This window comes from Columba livia, chromosome 5, assembly GCF_036013475.1.
Source record: "Columba livia isolate bColLiv1 breed racing homer chromosome 5, bColLiv1.pat.W.v2, whole genome shotgun sequence".
Taxonomy (NCBI): Eukaryota; Metazoa; Chordata; class Aves; order Columbiformes; family Columbidae; genus Columba; species Columba livia.
The window spans coordinates 67,052,728-67,072,336 of NC_088606.1; the positions used below are offsets into that span (position 1 = coordinate 67,052,728).

The 19,609-nt window shown below is 50.6% G+C and overlaps 1 protein-coding gene across 17 annotated transcripts; it reads right to left on the reverse strand.

The window, feature by feature from the left end:
• Positions 1-226: 226 nt before the first annotated feature.
• RAB3IL1 (RAB3A interacting protein like 1) lies at positions 227-18,183 on the reverse strand. Of its 17 annotated transcripts, XM_065065576.1 has the most exons (13): positions 18,021-18,153; positions 16,312-16,393; positions 14,623-14,857; positions 14,084-14,179; positions 12,537-12,614; positions 11,720-11,935; positions 9,013-9,132; positions 7,387-7,515; positions 7,166-7,278; positions 5,744-5,851; positions 4,292-4,391; positions 3,269-3,335; positions 227-2,640 (listed from the first exon to the last, which is right to left on the reverse strand). In XM_065065576.1, exons 3-13 carry the CDS (start codon positions 14,794-14,796, stop codon positions 2,558-2,560), a joined length of 1,284 nt encoding a protein of 427 aa, XP_064921648.1. In that variant the 5' UTR covers positions 14,797-14,857; positions 16,312-16,393; positions 18,021-18,153; the 3' UTR covers positions 227-2,557. The 17 variants fall into 17 exon arrangements, 16 of the variants coding, with proteins under 16 accessions (XP_064921648.1, XP_064921649.1, XP_064921646.1 ...); XM_065065577.1 differs by lacking the exon at positions 16,312-16,393 and having other exon boundaries at positions 5,744-5,767; positions 18,021-18,183; XM_065065574.1 differs by lacking the exon at positions 16,312-16,393 and having other exon boundaries at positions 18,021-18,183.
• Between the last annotated feature and the right edge of the window lie 1,426 nt (positions 18,184-19,609).

Sequence of the window (19,609 nt, forward strand, 5' to 3'; positions counted from 1 at the left end):
TTTGCTACCAAAACACCGTCACTTAGTCCCCTTGCAAAGGCAGGGAGTTACAGAAGGGACAGACTGAGCAAGAAAAGCATTAAAAATCCCTTAAAGCTTTAAAAACCCTTAGGACACGCAGTGGCAAGAGGAGCACAGAGCACGGTATCAGTCAAACTTTTCTCTTGGCTACTGAACCCACACCCCCCAACCAACCCAACCCCAGAACAGCAACCAGACCTTTGAAGAGGTTAATAACAAATGTTTATTTTCCTTTTAATAAAGAGCAGGGTGCAACCATCCCGCTGCTAACGGACTGACTTCATATTCACTTACAAATTATTCTCTCTGCTTTGTTTGAAATGCAAGATGACCTTATACAACACACTTCTCTAATTCCTTCCATCTCAAAGTGCTTTACAAAGTGACACTGGGGCGGGGAAATAAAAACCCACAAACCAAACCATCTCATCCACAGAGAGACCATCTCATTCCCAGCGCTGCGATGCAGCCACCTCTGTTGTGCAATGTTGCAGCTGATGGCACAGGACATGTAGATCAGGGGGAACAGATACAAGGATAAACTGCCACGGAATCAAATTTACCTGAGTTGAAATTTGCAACTGGGAAAAGATACTTCTGTTTTCCCCTCTGGAAAAATTGGTGTCAAATTGCCACAATTCCGCAGCCACCACCACAAGAGATGCAGGTTTATCACCAGCTCAAGACCCAAACAGACTCTTACCCAAAGACTCACTGTCCAGGTTTTTACTCCCCATTGGAAACATACTCCTTTGGTGAAAAGCAGCAGATGTACATACCTCTCTATTTAGGGGGAGCAGCATCACTCAGCTGTGGGAAGTAAAGGCAGAACTGGGGTGTTAACGACTGGGACTCGTGGCTCAGCCCTTTCTGAGGTGGATTCAAAGCTTTTGTGTCATCAGGAATGTGTTCTCCCAGCTCCGGGGATGATAACTCATACTTCACGTAGCTACTAACCCTCAGCAAACAATATCACGTGCCCATATAGTCATAAGGAAAGGATATTTTAAGTGTGCTCAGGGTCAGGAAAGCTTGTGCTCATTGGGGTCTTCCACAGAAGGTTCTTAGATCTGCTGTGGAACTGTCCTTGTATTAGGTTCCCAACCAAAAAACCTCTGTTTCCCCCATCTATTCCTCCCTCCCCTGGACAAGAACCCAGCAGCTCTGTTGGTTTCCTTCCACTGAAGACACAGAGCTCCTACTGCAGCATCTCCCAGGAGAGGATGAAACTTAATGGAGATGGGGATGGGGTTCTGGGCACTGACTTGCTAAGATGATGGCAGAGGGACAGGGTGACAGGCCAGTCAAGAGCACAGAAATGTCACACGAGGTGAAACCTCCAGGGTGCCTTGTGGCTCAGCTGAATTCACAGGGGCTAAATTGGCTATAAAACACTGTCATGGCTTTAACACAGTTTGGTAGAAAAGCCTGAGCTCAAGCTAGAGCTGACCTCAGCTTTAGGGACATCCTTCCCAGCGCGTTTTGAAGCCGACAGGAACCACAGCAGCCCAGGAGACACTGGGTTTCCCAGCGGATGTGCATCTCTAGGTCTGGTCTAACACTGGGGAAGAAATCTCGGGGCTTTAAGACTGCCCAGGCTGGGCACGCTCCTTCTGGAGACAAAGGACCCAGCCTGGGATCACGGTTTCTATCTAAACACTCAGAACAATACTGCCCAAAGCTCCTTCTGAGCAGAAACAGCTCAGAAGCATCTGTTTGTGGGTGAGGTTTGGATGTGAGAGCACCACAGGGATGGACTTCTGCACCAAGGACTGTCAGAATCTCTAGACCAGGAGAAAACATCCTGCAGCCAGCTGTGAGTTTTGCAATATCCCCACTCATTTTCTTCTGCCCAAGGCCCCAGGTGCAAAGCTCCGACCTCTGCTCCGGCTGTTCCCCCGGCCTGGATTCCCCCAGTGCCAAATCGCAAGCTAAAAAACACAGAAACAAATCCCTCTTTGTGACTTGGTTGGCAGAAAGCTTCTCTTGCAGACTCCTTTAAAAGGAGCGAGTACCTGCAAACAGGCTGCTTATGTCTCTCCAGAAGATTATTGTGTTCTGCTGGTGATTAAAGGGTTGTTAGGGGAATAAGTGGCCAGCAGGACCTTGTGTATGGCTGGACAGACAGCCAGCGTCTGTCATGAAAGAGTTGCTTACAAAGAGAAGGCTCCAGGACGCCTGCCTTGCACAGGGCTGGCCTCAGACTACGCCAAAGCAGAGTGCATATAAAAACAAAAGGTTTAAAAAAAAATTAAATGGATATACACTGCATATAGGAGACTCCGTAGAGCAGAGTCCATTGGCGGCCACCCCAGCGCATCCAGGCCAGCCCAGCTGCCAGGGCAGCTCCGGTCCAGTCACAGTTGGACAAGCGGGACAGCTGAAGGTGGAACTTGTGCTGCTCGCTCCTTGATCAGCGTCAGGCAGAGGGAGGATGAGGAGCGAGCGCAGCCCATGGCGGGAGAGGCGCCGCGTTCAGCTGCTTGGCAAACAGCCTTTGACCAGCCGTTCATCCAGGAGCAGTTTCCCTCCACGCTTACATCTCGCTGGGATAAAACCCAAGTTTGGCCAAGGACATCTCCCTCCGGAGCCGCATGACCTCCCAGAACATCAGCTCCACTGCAAAACAAGAAGGGGGGAGAGAAGAAGAGGAGAAAAAAACCACAAAATAAAATGAATGGGTAAGCAAGGCGCAGCTGGACACCCCCTCATGTTGGGCTGTGCGCTCAGTGCGGCCCAGCCAGGTGCATCCCCAAGTGGGGGAAACAGAGATAGAATTGCAGAATCATGGAATATTTTGGGTTGAAGGGACCTTCAGAACTCATCTATTTCATCTATTCCAACCCCTGCCATGAGCAGGGACCTCTTCACCAGCTCAGGTTGCTCAGAGCCCCATCCAGCCTGGCCTGGGATGTCTCCAGGGATGGTTCATCCAACCTGGGCCAGGGCTTTTGTTCCAGTATTTTACCCTCATTGTAAAAAATTCACCCTCACTGTAAAAAGTTTCTCATGTCTAGAGGAAGACATGGAGGGTCCAGCAGGACAAGCCCATCAGGTCACCCCTTACCAGCTTCACCCCAGGGAAAAACCTCCCAACAGGCTGATAAGCAAAGAATAAGCGCATCAATTCATGCCTTTTTTGTCATTTAACCATTTCTCAAAGACACAGGGAATACCCCAAGCCTGTCATGTTGAACAGAACCTCTTAATTCCTCCCAAACGTCCCACAGAAAGCATTCCCTCTTACCATCCTGCCGCACCAAGCCCTGCTGGATATAGCGAATGTAGGTGAAGAAGTTGCACACTGCTGTGATCTGAGGGAGGGAAGGAAAATCAAGGAATCAGCTATATAACCTGCTTTGCCTGTCAAGAGGCTCCCACAGCACCCAGCAGGAGAGCTCAGCGTTCAGCACCCGAGAAATGAATTATTATAGTACCACGTACCACCAGCTGGAAAGAAACAGGAAGAAAGCGGGTTAAACATAATAAAAATCAAAATTCTAGACATTTGCAAGCCCATTGCAAGATATTACACTGTGGAAGAACTGCAGCCTAACGGAGATCTGAGACGTGAGTGATCGCCACTAAATGTGGGAGCAAAGTCCATGGTCTTCCTTCAAGGAGCACAGTTCCCTGACTGCATTAAAGTCTCTGAAGTTAAAGGTTTGTGCAGAAAACGTGTGTGCAGGGAGGTAAAAGGGTTCACGACACATTAGAGTAATTCAGTGCAAGTAGCAAAAATCAGTCAACTTAAGTTCATGCCCAAACCCAACTTTTTGTCTCAGAATAGTCACACATTGCAGGATCAGCTCTCCTGATGTGCAACTGGGGAAAGAATAAGCTTCTACAATGCTCCATTGAATCAGAGCCCCAACAGCAACATTAACAGATCATTCACCTTCTCCCTTCCCTCCAAAGAAAGGACAGCTTGTTCTCAGAGCCACCCGAGTTACTGATCTGTACCGGAACGGTAACCAGAGCCAGCACTTAAAGAGCAGAAAACTACTGTGTTTTACAAAGGAGGGTTAAAAAATAATAATAAAGCAAAACAATCAAAGCCCTGTACTGAATCGGACCATGGAAAGCGAACGCTCTGAAGGAACGTAAGGCAGAGCTGGAGATCATCAGTGAAGAGCCACCTTGACTTCAGGAACAAACCCAAGTCCCACAGGTCTCTGTGTGTTTGAGGGCTGACCCAAAGGCTCCTCCACCTCGGGGTTTGGGAATGATTTTGGAGGGCTGAGGCACCCTGGGAAGGTGGAAGACTCACCCTGGCCCTGCAGGATGGTGAAATGTAGTAGTAATTCCCCGAGTCCCCCAGCATGATGCGGTGCTTGCAGGTCCTGGGGAGGCCGCTCAGAGCACATTTCCTGCAGAAAATGAAAAGAAACACTTAAACCCTCAGCAATCTAATGACAGAGCAGAGCACAAGCAATCCAACGACCTCAAGACTGTCCCCAAGAGATGGAAGGGGGACCTCAGAAGCCAGATGCTGTGTCATTTCAGCACGAAGAGGGAAAAACCTTGGCTTGTATGAGCTTCTTCTCAAAAGATCCCATAAACGGCACGTCTAGGAGACCTCAGGCTAAATATCTGGACCCAGTAATCACTCCACGCCCAAGCAAACCAAGGCTGTACCCTTCCCCTGACCAAACCTGGGCTCAAAACAGGTAAATCCAGCATCTGAGCAGATTTGCTGATGCTGAGAGCTCAAACCAAGCCGCACTGCAGCCTTTTTAGGCTCCTATTAATTAATTTGAGCCTGATTTGAAGCTCACCTAGTTGAGGCCACACGGAGTGGCTTTGTACTGACTTCAGGGGGCTTTGGAGAAGTGTGGCAGCTCCTCAGAACCGACCCCTTTTTATGCAGACAGGGAAGAAATTTGGCTTCACAACTGTACGGAGATTGAAGAAAACAGACTTTTCAAGACAGCTCAGCCCCCAGGAAATCCACCAAAAGACATAATAAGTAAAGGGTGCGGCATGTCTCTCATTTCTTGCCATTTCCTTCCATTATTTGCAAGCCGAATAGTGCTTGTTTTCCACTGTTACCAAGGCAAATATCAGCTAAGAGTGGAAGCACGGGCTGGAAGTGTTCAGATGCAAGGAGAAGTAATCATTGCCCGAATGTTAACACACCTTATGGGGATCAAATCCTCAGAAGGTGCAGGATAAGCAATGCTTTTGTCAACAAGATGCCTTTAAGGGGTCCTGAATTTGAGTACATCGGGGAAAAACAGACTCCTGCTGGTTGCTCTTGGCTTGGTTGGCACCACTTGGTGTAACCCTAGTTATTACAACCATAGGTAGAAGTAATCTAAACCACAGTGCTTGGACACCTGCCCTCAACACTCCACATACCGCAGGGCGCTCTTCCAGACATGTCATTGTGAATATCAGATGTCCCCAGCACCTCCTGGCCAGCATTTTGCTCTGATTCTCTATAGGTAACATCACTTAGCGGTCAACTCAGTCCCTGCCTGTCTAGAGTCCTCAAACTGTTGCAAAAATCATTGTTTTGCATCTGGGAAACAAAGGGGAGCAAACTCCTTTTGGGTCCTTTATTGCCAAGAGCAAGATTTCCTTACCATCCTGTCTGCGTGGGTTAAAAGTTAGTCTAGTTCAGCTCTAGCCTCAAAGCTGCTGAATTACGCTAAGTTAGTAACTTGTTAATGGATTAGGGATCTTTGATCACTGACTGAAAAATAAATATCTCACTTACATTACAATTTGTGACCGGAACCCACTGTGAAGACATAAAAAACAAATAAAAATCAAAAGGAAACTGGTAAGGATAAACACAGGATGGGTTGTTCTTGGAACAATCTGCCTAGAAATGAGACAAAAAGCACAAGAGAGTGGTAGGAAACCTGTACGTGAGCAGCTTTTACTGTCACAGGAACACCGCTCAGAAGGTGCTCTGCTTGAAGGCAAGGGAGGAAGAACAAAGAGAGAAAACCCTGATTGAGCTTAAATTCAACAGCTGGATAAAAATCCCCTGTCTTTGTCTGGAATGTCATGTTGCTCCTGCTTGTGCTCCTCATCTCTGAGGCCACCTCAAGTTGTTGGACAAGCTCTGGAGCAGCGATAGCCCCGATTCTGATGGCAAAGGGACAGCGTGGGGTGGGGAAGGTGACACACAGCAACAGGACATCCCTTCTGGCCTAGACTCAAACCCACCCGGCGCACCAGCAAGGTCGCAGTGCAAGGTGAGCTTCCAAGCTGAAAGAACATGAGATAACGCAGCTCCGACTTAATCCTTTAACCTGGGTTATGTACAAACACACCTTCAGAGAACATTAAACAAGTTGCCACCTTGAGGGAGAAAGAAAAATAACAACCTTTCCAAGGCAGGCGCACTAACACATCACTGGGTTATTCCCCAAAATAATCAACCCTAGTGCATCAGCTGAGCTGAGCTAATTCCCCTTCTCAGCTAACGAGTTGAGCTGAACCAGCACAGGTCAGATGTTAAGAAAACGCTCAGCTAAGCCGCCGGAACAGTTCAACTCGACTGAGCGAGGCCTGGCTGAGCTCTGCCAGATGGTACAAGAACCAAAAGAGAGCAGAAATATGTATTGAATTAATTTAGAGGGGATTTGTAATCTTAATGATGGCTCTGGAAATAAATTTAATTTATTAACTATACGACCAGAAGTATATGCGGCAGGAATAAGGCTTCATGCACAGCACCTCTGCTTTTCTGGTGCTATTAGGATATCTACTGCGGTGTGAATAAGGCCGTAACAAGCTCTTTGTTTGCATTTCAATTCAGGCGAGACTGTTAATGGGTAACTGAAGCTGACTTTTGTATTCCAGAATCAGAAATGTTGATACATTTACAATAAAACTGGAATACATTGTTTCAGTTTTGAAAGCACCTTGTTAGGTTATTCAACATAAACTATCCATAACCTGAATTTCTTGGCATTTGGTATAATGAATTGTTCAAATTTATAGATTGAGTCCATACTATTGAATTTATTCTAAGCACACCGCTTCTGGTTTTATGCTGTTCCAGTTTAATATACACCCCAGTAAACAAGTAACACACGCAAAGCTTGAACTTGAATGGTTAATGTTTGTTTAGTGATGTATAGAGGTATTCTAGACATATCAAATTTGAATGCTGTGAGCGCCTTACTTTGGTCCGCCGCACTCCTCTGCCGACACCTTCACCACAGGCAGCGTCTGGGAAGCCACCGGCTCGATGGTGAGCGTGTTCTGCTCCACGGCCACTCGCACCAGCTCTGACAGCTGCGCCAAAGACAAATTATGATGGATACGCAAAGGTCACCTATAGAAAAGCGCGACTTGGGTGCTGCCAGACCGCGTGGGTTTGCGTTCTCTTTTTGCTGCGCTCACCTCCTGCTTAGTGAAGTCCAGACAAGGTCCTACGTCTTCTCGATAAATTCTGTCCAGGAAAGAGCAGGATTTATCCAAAGTTGGAGATTCCTTCCAGGCTTGGAACTCGGCAAATAAAATGGAGTCGACCTGCGGCAAGAGGAGCGGGAAGAGGGAATGTAGGTGGAGGGAGAGATACTATATCAGAAAATATCTGATAGCGTGCCGGTAACCTAACCATGAAACATCTGGAAGGCTCAGACAGCACAGAAGTGTCTGCGGGAAGCTGGCTCTCCAAGGACGTTTCCTCTCCCACCCATAGCAGTTCTGTGCCACCGACACAGCCCTTCTGGGCTCATTCTGCAAGGAAAGGATTGCTCCAAAATATGATGAATTGGAAAAAGCCACTAATAAATAGCCATCAATAAACAGCCAGCAGCAGAACCACCTTCAGTGAGCCCGAGTGTGAGCTCACAGCATTACCCAGCCCCTTAAAACCCACTCCAAGCCCAGAACTCTGGTGTTTCACATTTTGTAAAGCGGGAAGATGTTTATTGGTTTAAATGCCAACGTACATATTAGGAAAGAAACAAGAGAAGATTTTTATTAACCTGCATTGGAAAACATTCCATTTTGTTTCAGTGGGAAATAAAATCTTGTTTTTAAAACCTGGGGATTATGCCAGTTTAGGATAATTATTAAAAAAAAATCTATCTTTTTGGAACTAACATATGGATTGTGACAAAGGAAGTTCTCAGAACAGCTTCTAAGTGTTATAGTTTTCACTGTATAAAACAGTATACTGTTATTTTGCTAATTCTTCAAACTAAAAGAGCAACAGCTCTAGTAACTGGAGTTCTCCTACTTATTTTGTAGGATGCTGCCTTTAAAGTCTAGTTGTGATGTGGTATGATTTAAGCGCAAATTCAAATTTACTATAAATAGGAATATAAGCGCAAATACAAAACCAGTTTCAGATAAACCTGATATAATAGAATTCACTAAACATGTTTTTTAACTAGGCGAACTCAGACCCAGATGCAGCAATTGTAAAGAGAGCAAAAGGTAAAATGTATTCAGAGTAGCAGATGTAATGGAAGGCTGGGCAGCCCCACAGGCTTGCAGAGGTAAGGTGGGGTGAGGGAAGGAGGTCTCTCAAAGGGAACTCCAAGAGTAGGAGCAGCCTTTCCTGTTAACAACATCTACTCGTAGCCTTTTCCAGCTGGGCACACAAGTGTTATCGCTGCTCGGCAAAAAGGGACTTGGGGACAGAGATTGTTCCCATCCCTGTCTGGCTGAAAATACTGCAGCCCTGGAGACTTAACGATTAAACCTGGATGGATCATTAGCCAAAGCACCAACCTGACGGATGGGGCATCTCCTGGTAAAGCTGCCAAAAGGAAAAACAGAACTAAAAGAAACCCCCCGGAGTGACACAAAGAATGTGAGTGAAGGTTTGGGTTCGAGCTATGGAGACTGCTCACCTGGTACCAGGACATGGCTTCAAGATGGGAAAACAAATTGAGAAAGAAAAAGAAAACCCACAAAACCAAAATAAATTAAGAAATGGAGGTTAGCATAAAAGGAAGCCAGGACTGAAAGGCAGGGAGTGCGAGAGGCGGCCGGGTCCCACCCCACCCCCGTTACCTGCCGCAAGGAGGAGGAAGCATCTGCCCCCACGTCCTGCCAGCCGGGTTCATAGGTGATGTGGATGGACTTCCCAGGGAGGAGACAGAGGAGCAGAGAGAGGAGAGCGGGGAACCCAGACTTGGAGGGCAGAGGAAGAGACAGACAGGGAAGGAAAAGGTTTAGAGAGACGAGCAAGAAAGGGAGGTAAAAAACCATGAGACAAAACAGAAGGTACAAAGAAAGGCCCAAGTCCTCCCTTGCAGGGAGCTACTAAACCTGCTGCTCAAGACATCCCAGGGCCACAAGCGACGCTTCAGCTTGAGGCGCAGAAAGGGAACAGAAATCCTGGCGTTTTAGGCTCAGTTCAGGATGGGCACATTTTTTTCCACAGAGTCTCTAAACGCCAGGTTCCCTTTCATCACCTCCCACACGAGCCACTAAGGAATTCAAGGCGGAAATTAACAACTTAACCCTTGATAATATAAAATTACTGGTCACTTTGGAAGCTGTAGCCCCAGGATTTTAAGCCCTGGGATATCTGCACCCACACAAAGAAATGCCAGGTCCAACTCCTTAACAAGTGAGTCACTTACAAGAGCCAGCGCTTCTCTAAAGATCGTCAACACGAGCTTTGCTGAGACTGAGCCCAGAACAGCAAAACGAGGGAAAGGTTTATTGTAGGCAGAGGGCGACTTCTAGAGGGTGGTCAGGGCTCCACCAAACCGGGCTCCCAGTCTGGAGCTTCCCTGCTGTGACTGGAGGAATGGTCAACGTTGGAGAGGTCACCTTAAAAAGATCCAAACCTTTTTCTCCCTGGCCCTCAAAGCAGCTCCCAGCTGACTGCACTTGACTCCAACTTGCAGAGCATCTGGACTGTTCCCTGCTTGGCCAGGAGAAACCGGAGCACCAGGCCTTCCAGGTTACTGATTTTTTCCTTTGGCTTTGTTTTTGACACATCCTTTGCTCCTCTCTGGCTGCAAACAGAGCTACACAACTTCATCTCTCGTCGCTGTTGCTGTCTCAGGACAATGGCTACAGCCAACATTGCCTGAAGCATTTGGTCCAAACTCTGGCAAGAACACTGTGCAGAAGCTGACAAGGCACATTCATTGAATCCACTGCCAAAAGCAGATGGTACTGGTGTTTCCAGCACAGCCCTGTTCAGTCAGAGCATTGATCTCACAATTCCTGCATATGTTCTCACACAAGCCAAGTGACCAGGTACCTTCGTGTTTCCTCAATAATTCTTCATCACAGAGGCTGCAGCTCCCAGAAAAATCACTAAGGAGATGTATTCCCTCAGGCGTTTTCATTCTTCCTGAACAAGTGCCATAAGCTCCCTCCTTTTTGCTCCCCAGGACAGCTGTGCACACATCTGGCATGGAGAATGTTCCCAGACAGAAAGGTTGTGCAAGCAGGGAGAAGCGTTTCTTATACCATGGTCACAGCACAGCGGGATATATCAAAAGATCAACCAAAGGGAATCAAGCAGGGTTTGTCTGAAAGATATTCAGAAATGCTCAGGGTGTTTCCCTGCTCAGTTCCCTCCAATGACGAAGGAATTAAATGTAATTAATTAACCATGCGCTCTGCAAAAAGAACAACAGGGGGAAAGGGACCTGGGGGTCCTGGTGGACAGCAGGATGACCATGAGCCAGCACTGGGCCCTTGTGGCCAGGAAGCCAATGGTACCTGGGGTGGGTTAGAAGGGGGTGGTCAGTAGGTCAGAGAGGTTCTCCTGCCCCTCTGCTCTGCCCTGGGGAGACCACACCTGGAATATTGTGTCCAGTTCTGGGCCCCTCAGTTCCAGCAGGACAGGGAACTGCTGGAGAGGGTCCAGCGCAGGGCAACAAAGATGATGAAGGGAGTGGAGCATCTCCTTTATGAAGAAAGCCTGAGGGAGCTGGGTCTCTTTAGTTTGGAGAAGAGGAGGCTAAGGGGGGACCTTATTAATGTCTATAAGCATATAAAAGGTTAGTGCCATGAGGATGGAGCCAGGCTCTTCTCGGTGGCAAACAATGATAGGACAAGAGGTAATGGGATGAAGATGGAACACAAGAGGTTCCACTTAAATTTGAGAAGAAACTTCTTCTCAGTGAGGGTGACGGAGCACTGAACAGGCTGCCCAGGGGGGTTGTGGAGTCTCCTTCCCTGGAGACATTCAAACCCGCCTGGACCTGCTCCTGTGTGACCTCACTTAGGTGTTCCTGCTCCAGCAGGGGGATTGGACTGGATGATCTTCTGAGGTCCCTTCCAATCCCAAACATACTGGGATACTGTGTAACAGCAACATGCCCAAGAACACAGAGCAAGCGACAGAGACTGCAGGTCGATGTGATGCCCTGACGCCCAAGCCAAACCAGGCAGAGAAGAAAGAAACAACAGCAAATCACGCCAAGACTCAACTGCCAAGGTGCAGCAGAGAACCAGCTCCTGACACATCCACCCCCAGCACTCCCGGACCCGTCCATGCACCACAGGGATCCCCCAACTGCTTCCTCTGGCCCTTGTCCTGACACAGCCTTCAATGTGCTCCCCAGAACCCCCCCAAACGGAAACCCTCCAGCGCCTGCCTCAGCACAAATTTAGGGAACAAGCCACATTGCTGCACAAACAGCTTCTCCTAACACTGAAACCTCAGAGCTCTCCAGGAACCCCAAGTCAGACTCAGCTCCCGGTGACGGTGGCGGCTCCAGGGCTGGTGCTGGGAATGGTGCTCACCCACCTCCTTGCGCTCATGACTGACGGGCTCTGGGGTCACGTTCTGGCTGATGGCCGAGACCATGGCGCTGCTGGTGCTCTTGTTTCGCCCGTGGCCCTTCCTGAAAACGGCTTTAGAAGGGCTCTGGAGCTGAGGGTGCAGCTCCCGGTTCGGGGAGGAAGGTGTGGATGTGATCACCAGCGTCTTCAGAGCCGTCACCTCTGCCTGCAGCATGTCGATCTGAGGAGACAAGGCCAGAGCCAACAGCGCCATCAGAACCTGCTGAGCTCGAGCTTGCTGCACCCCAAACACTAAAGCCATGGGGAACCAGCTGCAAGCACAGTCATGAATCCTTCACCCCACTCTCCCAAACACCCACCATCACCCAGAATTTTAAACAGGGCTGAACAGCAGCTGTTTGGGAACCCGTCCCTCTGCTCCTCTGTCTGAGCACATTTTGCCCCAGGCTCTTTTTAGACCCCAAAACCCAGAGGAAATTCCTCTCTCCTCAAGAAGGAACCAGCTGAGCAGCCCTGTGACGCAGCCTCGTCAGGAAACCCCAGCTCTGCTCTATCCACCCCCACAACTGGGGCAATTAAACAGCGAATTGCTTCTCTGTGGTTTCCCTGGCATCCATTTCTCAAAGGGGAGCTGGATCAAATGCCTTTTCCCCCTCACTCAGTGTCCACTGGAGCGGGAACAGAGTGAACGCAGCACCATAGAGCAACTGAGCTGCAGGCGCTTTACCCTCCTCCAGCCACCACACAGCACCGGGGCCAGGCTGGGCAGGGATGGTACCCAATTAACACAAAAATAAAGTCACAGAAAGTGCGTTTCTCACCTTCCCTCGTGCCTCCCTCAGCTGCTTCTCCGACGCTGCCTGTTTAGTGTTTGCTTCTCTCACCATCTTGTGCGCTTCCTGCACCAGAGAGAACTTCAGTTTGCCTGTTCTAGCACATCACTCCAGGCCAGAGCTCTGCCGTACCACAGGCTCCGGGCAGGGGGACAGACACCACTGCCACATCCCGGGGTTTAACTCTGCCAGCTGGGGAGAGCTTTCCCCCAGGATTGCCCAGAGAAGGCTCTGAGCGCCAGAGCCTGGAGCGCATCCGCCTTCTAGGAGTGGAGTTGGCTACATTAAAGAGCTTAGCTGGCCGAGTCCAAGGTCACCTCTTCCACTGATAGGGGCTGCTGTGGAGAAAGCCAGAAGCCAGGGCCTGCCTCTCCTTGCCCTTAGGAATCACTTTAAAGCGGAGGTTTGAACACGAGCACCCACCTGTGCTACATCAAAGCGCCCAGTCCAACACCTCTGGACTCTGACCTCGACTCAGCCTCACTACGCTGCCTTCCCGACCTGATCTCAGTCCTGTGCTGTCGCTGCAGACTCGCTGGTTGATCATGGGACTGTTTTCTGACCCCTGTGGCAGAGATCCTGATCCAGACTTGCTGCCTGGGCATCTTGGTTCCTCACCGGTGAGGTCACTGCTCTTGCCTGACTTTGTTATTGCACTTTGCTCCCACTTCTCTGGAGGAGCAGCCAGCCCTCCCTGTGACACAGCAGGAGCCGCAGCTCAGGCGGGGACCAAATGGTAGAGCCTGGCTTAAAAAATATCTCCCATGGAAGAGAGAAGTGTGAGAGACCCAACATGGGCCTCCCCGCAGCGCTGTCTGGAAACCGTCTGCCCAAGGCCACCAAAGGAAGGGGACAGCCCTCGGCTGCGTTATCTCTAGGTTCAGTTTATCTTTGTACAGCCAAATCTCCAGGAGGGGGATGCTCTCTGGGCCCTGGCGCCCAGCACCAGCCTGCATTTCAAAGGCACAGACGGGCTCTGGCTTTTCTCACTGCCCAGTGTGATCCAGACATCAGAGCTGCTGGTAAATGGGATTTTGCCAGGATAGAGTTTGGCAAGAATCACTTTAGGAAAAAAAAAACAAAAAAACCCAAACAACCTTCTGAACACTCACTGGAGCAGAGGAGTATCCAGCTTGTTCCTACCCAAGCAAGGGCTGACACAAGCCAGGGAATCATCTCTATTACAGAACTGGCACGGGAGAGGGACCGGGAACTAAGCTTAGCTCCAGCTACAGGCATCCCCACATGTTTTTGCTGCCAGATGTGCAGACCCATAACTGCTGTGCTCTTTATGCCATCCCACGGCTGCTAAAGGGGAAAGAAAAGCACGTAAATTGCTCCCCAGGAGCAGGTACGAGCCCCTGCTCGCGGCTCTGCCTGCTACACTGCCCAGCTCTGCTTCCCCAAGGGGGAAAGAACAGGGAAAAGGAGGAAAATGTGGGAGGGGATGGCTGGAAGTTCAGGGAAAGCCTGTCTTAAAGGAGTTGGATGCGAGCTTAGCTTAAGAAAGGATGGGAAAAGGAAGAGGGTGGTACCTCAAACAGGCTGGCTGTTAACTCCTCGAGCTCCTGCTCCAGTTGTTCTCTGACTTTGGACAATCTCTCACATTCTTTGTCCTTCAGCTTCAGCTCCTGTTGAGGAAACGGAGAGGGACACGTGAGCTCGGAGCAGACCCCCACCCGGCAATAACCACCCTTCCCCCCCATCACAGCACGGATCGTGTCACCAAAGCCATCCCTCCACAAGCTGTATCCAGCTTTTCAGGCTGGAACTGCTCATTTGCCATTAGCAAGGAGGCTTCACAGTAAGCACTGCTGCCTCAAGCTGTTTGCTGCAGCGTTTCCAGGACTAATTTGGATGTTGGCACATGTCTGGGTCAACCTAGCAAGCGATGTCCTGCTCCAAAGCACTTTATGGCCACCTCAGCTCAATCTCTCCCCTGTTCTGGCTGCTCCAGACTGCAGGACAACCAATTTCAGACCCTGCTTCCCTCAGCAGCGCCTCTAAGAATCCCCCCTCCCTGCTCAAACCCGAGCCACCACCCTCAGGTGTTCTCACAAACCCGGGGCTTTACCTTTTGTGCTTTGTGCAGCTCCTCCTTCAGGAATTCAGAGCCCTTCTCACGGATCTCCACGGAAGAGCTGCGCAGGCGGGACACGTTGAGCTGCTCGGTGGACGGGGTCTCATCCGCACCTCCAGCATCTTGGCTCCCCGTCTCGGGCTCCTCCTTGCTGCCTTTGGATGGCATCAGTGTCTTCCAGGGTCCCACGGCCGGTTGCTTCTGGGTGTCTTCTTCAAAACTGACCTGGCTGTGGGGAACCAGCACAGTGAAACTCTATATGGTGGTGATTCACAGCTTTCCCCTAACATTCACAACAAATCCACGTCCAACCTCTCTTCTCCAGGATGAACAGCCCCTGTCCTCACAGCAGAGCTGTTCCAGCCTCAGATCATTTCTGTGGCCCCTCTCCACAGACCAACACAGCCCCTGGAAGAGGCTGATGAATTTAGGAGGCTTTGCAGCCGTTGGGATCTTAAGAGAAGAAAACAGAGGCTTGAGAGCCTGCATGGTAGGACATTGCAACATCCTGGAGCGCGTGCATCGTCCTTTATTCATGCAAACTGTCCCCATGTGGTCACTCGCCATTTGAAGTCAGCAGGAGAATGATCAAGTGGAAGCTTCTTATTGCGTCCAGCCACCCCATGGGACACACACAGCGCTACGGATTAACCTGCTGCAGGTTATCTCTGGGTCAGCAGCCTGGGCTGAGCCGTGGGGCTGCCCCCTTGAACCCACAGCACCAACCCCTCGTCCCACACGCTCCTTCTGCCTCCTGCTTCTTGCCTCTACCTTCTCCTGCAGAGAATCCATCACCTTCCTCCGGTTAGGGTCACTCTCTGTTCTTCTCTTTCCCCAACCTCTGCGTTTTCCTCTCCCAAATGCAGCCTGCGTCCTGTGTTCCAGCCTTGCCCTGACTCCAGCCCCACACTGGGCTTATCTCCTCAGCCACGTCCAGTTCAGAAGAGCCTTGGTCTCCTCCCCCATCTCACCCAAGCACAAAAAACAGCCAAACCAACAACGGACAGACCTTCTCCTAGGCTACACAACCCAGCAACAGCCTGGTGCTATTACACTTTTCCCACTCAAATTGCCTCTTTCCAGCCCACCAAAGCTGCCATGAGCAACAGTTGTCCACAGTCGTCTCTCTAAGAGGGAAAGAAGCAGCATTTAGCAGTTAATTTAGGTCAGGTAGCATAGGAAAGCAGGTGGAAAATCACACGGGGCAAACTCTTGGTGACACAATTAAATTTGGAAGTGGGAGAAATAACATAAAAGGGGAAAGGGCAAAAAAATAAAATTCAGTTTGGCCAGAGGTAAAAAGGACAGATGGTGCCTCCAAGCAAAGATAATTCGTCTTGAGCTACTCAGCACGCTGGGACTGCTTGATAAAAAGCCATTTGCACAAACACGGAGGGACACGCCTGAGCGAGCGAGCCAGGACCAACGGGAACCCCCGGACATCTACAGCTGGAGGAGAACACACAAGTGTGAACCACACGGTGTTCCGAGTGTGAACTACACGGTGTTCCAAGTGTGAACCCCATGGTGTTCCAAGCGTGAACCCCCACGGTGTCCTGAGTGTGCCAGGATCGCTCCATCCAGCCAGGCTGCTCTGTCTGGTTAAGCACAGCAAAGGCACAAGTGCACAGAAGAAATGAAATGGTTAAGAAAGGTCAAGAATAGCTAACACAGCTCGCTTACCTAAACAGTGAGATCGCTAACAGGACGAGGAGGTCTCCAAGGGCTCCAAACACTAAGGAAGGGGATCATGCAAGAGAATGACCTAAAGGAAGGAATTAAACCCATAGCAGGTAGGTGGGCACATAATGAGACCAGTTCATCCCTGTCACTGGGATCAGGGGAAGTTCTCTGCAATGGATTTGCCACGGAGCAGGGGAAAAACACCAAACAGAGAGGTTTGTTCAACAGCCAAAGCGTTTTCCAGGTGGCAGAGTGGGTGCCCTCTCCGCTGTGACTTTTGAGATGAGATAAAGTCGCAGAGGACACATTTCTCCAGGTTCTCCTGCATTAGAGGGGAAAAAACAGCAGAAGGGCCCTGGCCAGTCTGAGCACCTCCAGCTTCTGTCATCAGCACAAAAACCAAACCCAAGCGTAAAGTAAAATCCAGATTCAAAACAGGCAGCTAGTAAAAAAATGTAATAAAGCAGCAGCAAGGAAAAGGAACATTTCAACAGTCCACTAAACTATTAAGACAGCCAATCTAATCTGTATGTAACAGGAAAAAAACCCACAGTGTTGTTTCTTTATGATTCTCAAGTTCTCAGATGAAAGCTGTTTGTCTCGGGACAGGTATTCCAGGGTATTTCCACACACTGCGCAAGAAAACTGGAGGACACGGAGGAATGGAACAGTCCCACCCACACTCCTTAGAGCCAAGGGACCTCAAAACCCATCCTAAAAATCATCCCATTTTTCATGACGGAATAGTACATTCTCCAAGCCGTGCAAATAGAATCCCCGCAAATGCCTCGGCTGTGCTGGCTTCTGCCCAGAAAAACCCCAATCTCAAAGCTGGGGTTTGAAATAAACCCCCCCAAAGACTAAAATGCCACCACATTCGCTCGCACACTCTTGCTATCGCTGCTCTGACCGGCGACTTTCTCAGGAAAACACATCATATCCTAAAGGTCCCAACGCTGACGTGAGAAATGCAAACCTACACAAAAACAAACCAACTTTCTAAAGTTGGATTCTGTAGAAAAAGCAAAAAAATGTGCAGGATCGGCACTTTTTCCAGCAGGCCCCACAAGTTTCCCGCAGGGCTGATGCCGCAGAGTTATTTCCCGTAGCGACAGCCTGCGGGTCTCTCCAGGTTCATCCCTTGAGCTCAGATTAGCAAAGAGGACCCTGCTTCTCCATCCCGATGGCGACAGAATCCCCGTCGTACGGCACTGCTCGCAAAACTTTCCTGCAAAGCGTTTTGTCTGCTCTATTATAACATAAATCACAGCTTGTTTGGTCTGCTCCATTATAATGTAAATCACAGCTCCTGACTCTTGTATGCATCTCCATCAGCCGCCGTGTCCTGATGTCTGCTGGAGGACACGGGACAGACAACCTTATAGATCCTTAATTGATAGGACAAATACAGGTGTGGGGACCGGGGTTTGCAGCTGCGGGGACTCAAGGTGTTAAAAATCAAAGAAAAGGGAAAAAAAATAAAAAGAAGGAAAAGAAGCAAAAGCAACGGGAGCCCAAGGGGAGGCTCAGCCCGGGCTGCTCCCGGCCAGACACCCCCATCCCCGCCCCCGCCGAGGCTCGGGGGCCGCCCAGCCCGTTCCCCCCGCTCTCCCGGTCCAGGTCCCGGTATCACCCGGTCGCCCCGCCACCGGCCAGACCCCGCCGCTACCGCTGCCTCCCCGCCCGGGGAGCCGCGCTGCCGGACCTACCCCCGCCGCATGCTGGGTCCCGCTGCTGCTCAGTGCGGAGGAGCCGCCGCCGCCGCCCCCATGACCGGAGCCGGAGCCGCTGCCGGGGCGGCGCCGCAAGGACGCGATCCCGCCGCCCGCGGGGGGAACGGCGGGGGCGCCACGTGATCCCGGAGCAGCGGGGGACGCGCATGCGCGGAGCGAACGGCCGGTTCGGGACCGCGGTTCGGGACCCGGGTTCGAGACCGCGACCCATCTCACCGTGTCCCGGGACGCGGTCCCTCTCCCGCAGCCCGGTGCTGGGAGGGTGACGGAACACGGGGTGGGTTCGTACCCGCGGGGCCACCCGTGACCCCCGGACCCGGTGTCCCGTCCCCTCGGCCGGTCCCCCGGTGCGATGGTTTGATCAGCCTGATGGTGCTTCGTGCTGGGGCTGTTCAGCCTGGAGAAGAGAAGGCTGCGGGGAGACCTTACTGCAGCCTTTCCGTGATTAAAAGGTGCATACTCATCCTGAAAACTTTTTCCTTGCTTGTTTTGCTCTGCTAGCACAATGGGGGCAAAAAGCATCAGCCCCAGGTAATTCCCGGGGTGTTTGGAAATGACTGATCCACTCCACAGCCCACCACACTGGACCAAAACCAGCCTCTTGCCTTGCAGGCCACCCTCAGATATGTTTTCCAGATCAGTCCTTCCCCATATTTCCCATTTTCCTACCTTGCCCTGGGGTTTGCTCCAGGCAGCGCTGTCCCCCCCGAGCCTTCACACACCAGGACAGCTCCAACCCCAGTCTCAGCTGCCCCATCCTCTTCCTCAGTGCCAGACACAATGCCAAAAGCAGGGAAATTGGAGCGGGTGATCCTTGTACCCATTGCAGATCCCAAGCCCTGTCTCAGCTTCTCCTGGGTATCCACGTCATCTACAGCCCTGCTCTGCCCCATGGCCAGGACCCACAGTGACAACAGCGGCTGACCCCATGCCCTGAAGTCTCAGAGGGGTTTGTGTCGATGGCTGTAACCTTGGTTATCTTCAAGGAGCTTTTGGGAGGAGGGGAAAGACCTTCAGGTTTGCAAGACAGCACCAGAAAGTCATTAGTCTTTGTAATTATTAACTCCCAAGTCCCAGCTGGCAGGGACAGAGGGTCCTCAGATAAGAAAGGTAGAACTTCCAGGATCCAACAAAGGCAGGAAGAAAAGACACCCGATAATGCAGACAGGAAGCATTAAGAGAGGATGTGGTGGGGATGCTGAACCCCAGTCGCCTGCAAAAAATAACTGGTCACAAGGTGAGAGGGGCACATGTTCCCCCTTGCTCCCAGCCGGAAGGACAGGCAGAACGATTGAGGAAACCTGGGCAGACCCTGAGGTGTCTTCATAACCTGATGGATGGATGGGCTCAGCACACATCACAAGTGGAGGGTTACCATGCAAGCTGCTGCCTTCTCCGTGCCCTCTGCACAACACTACTTGTCCCCCAGGCCATAGAATCATAAAATCATAGAACAGTTTGTGTTGGGAGGGACCTGCTCACTCCCCTCCTCTAGATCCCGAGCAGGACTCAGAATCCCGAGTTTGGTTCAAACAAGGTGCAAGACTGAGCTGCGGAGCAAAAGC

Bases quoted from the DNA above. Each gene is read 5' to 3' on its own strand.
- RAB3IL1 (XM_065065574.1), bottom strand. The intron at 12,615-14,083 runs GTACCACCCTCT...TCTCTGGTGCAG, and splicing joins TAACAGCCAGCCTGTTTGAG to GAAGCGCACAAGATGGTGAG. The intron at 3,336-4,291 runs GTGAGTCTTCCA...TCCCTCCCTCAG, and splicing joins CACCATCCTGCAGGGCCAGG to ATCACAGCAGTGTGCAACTT.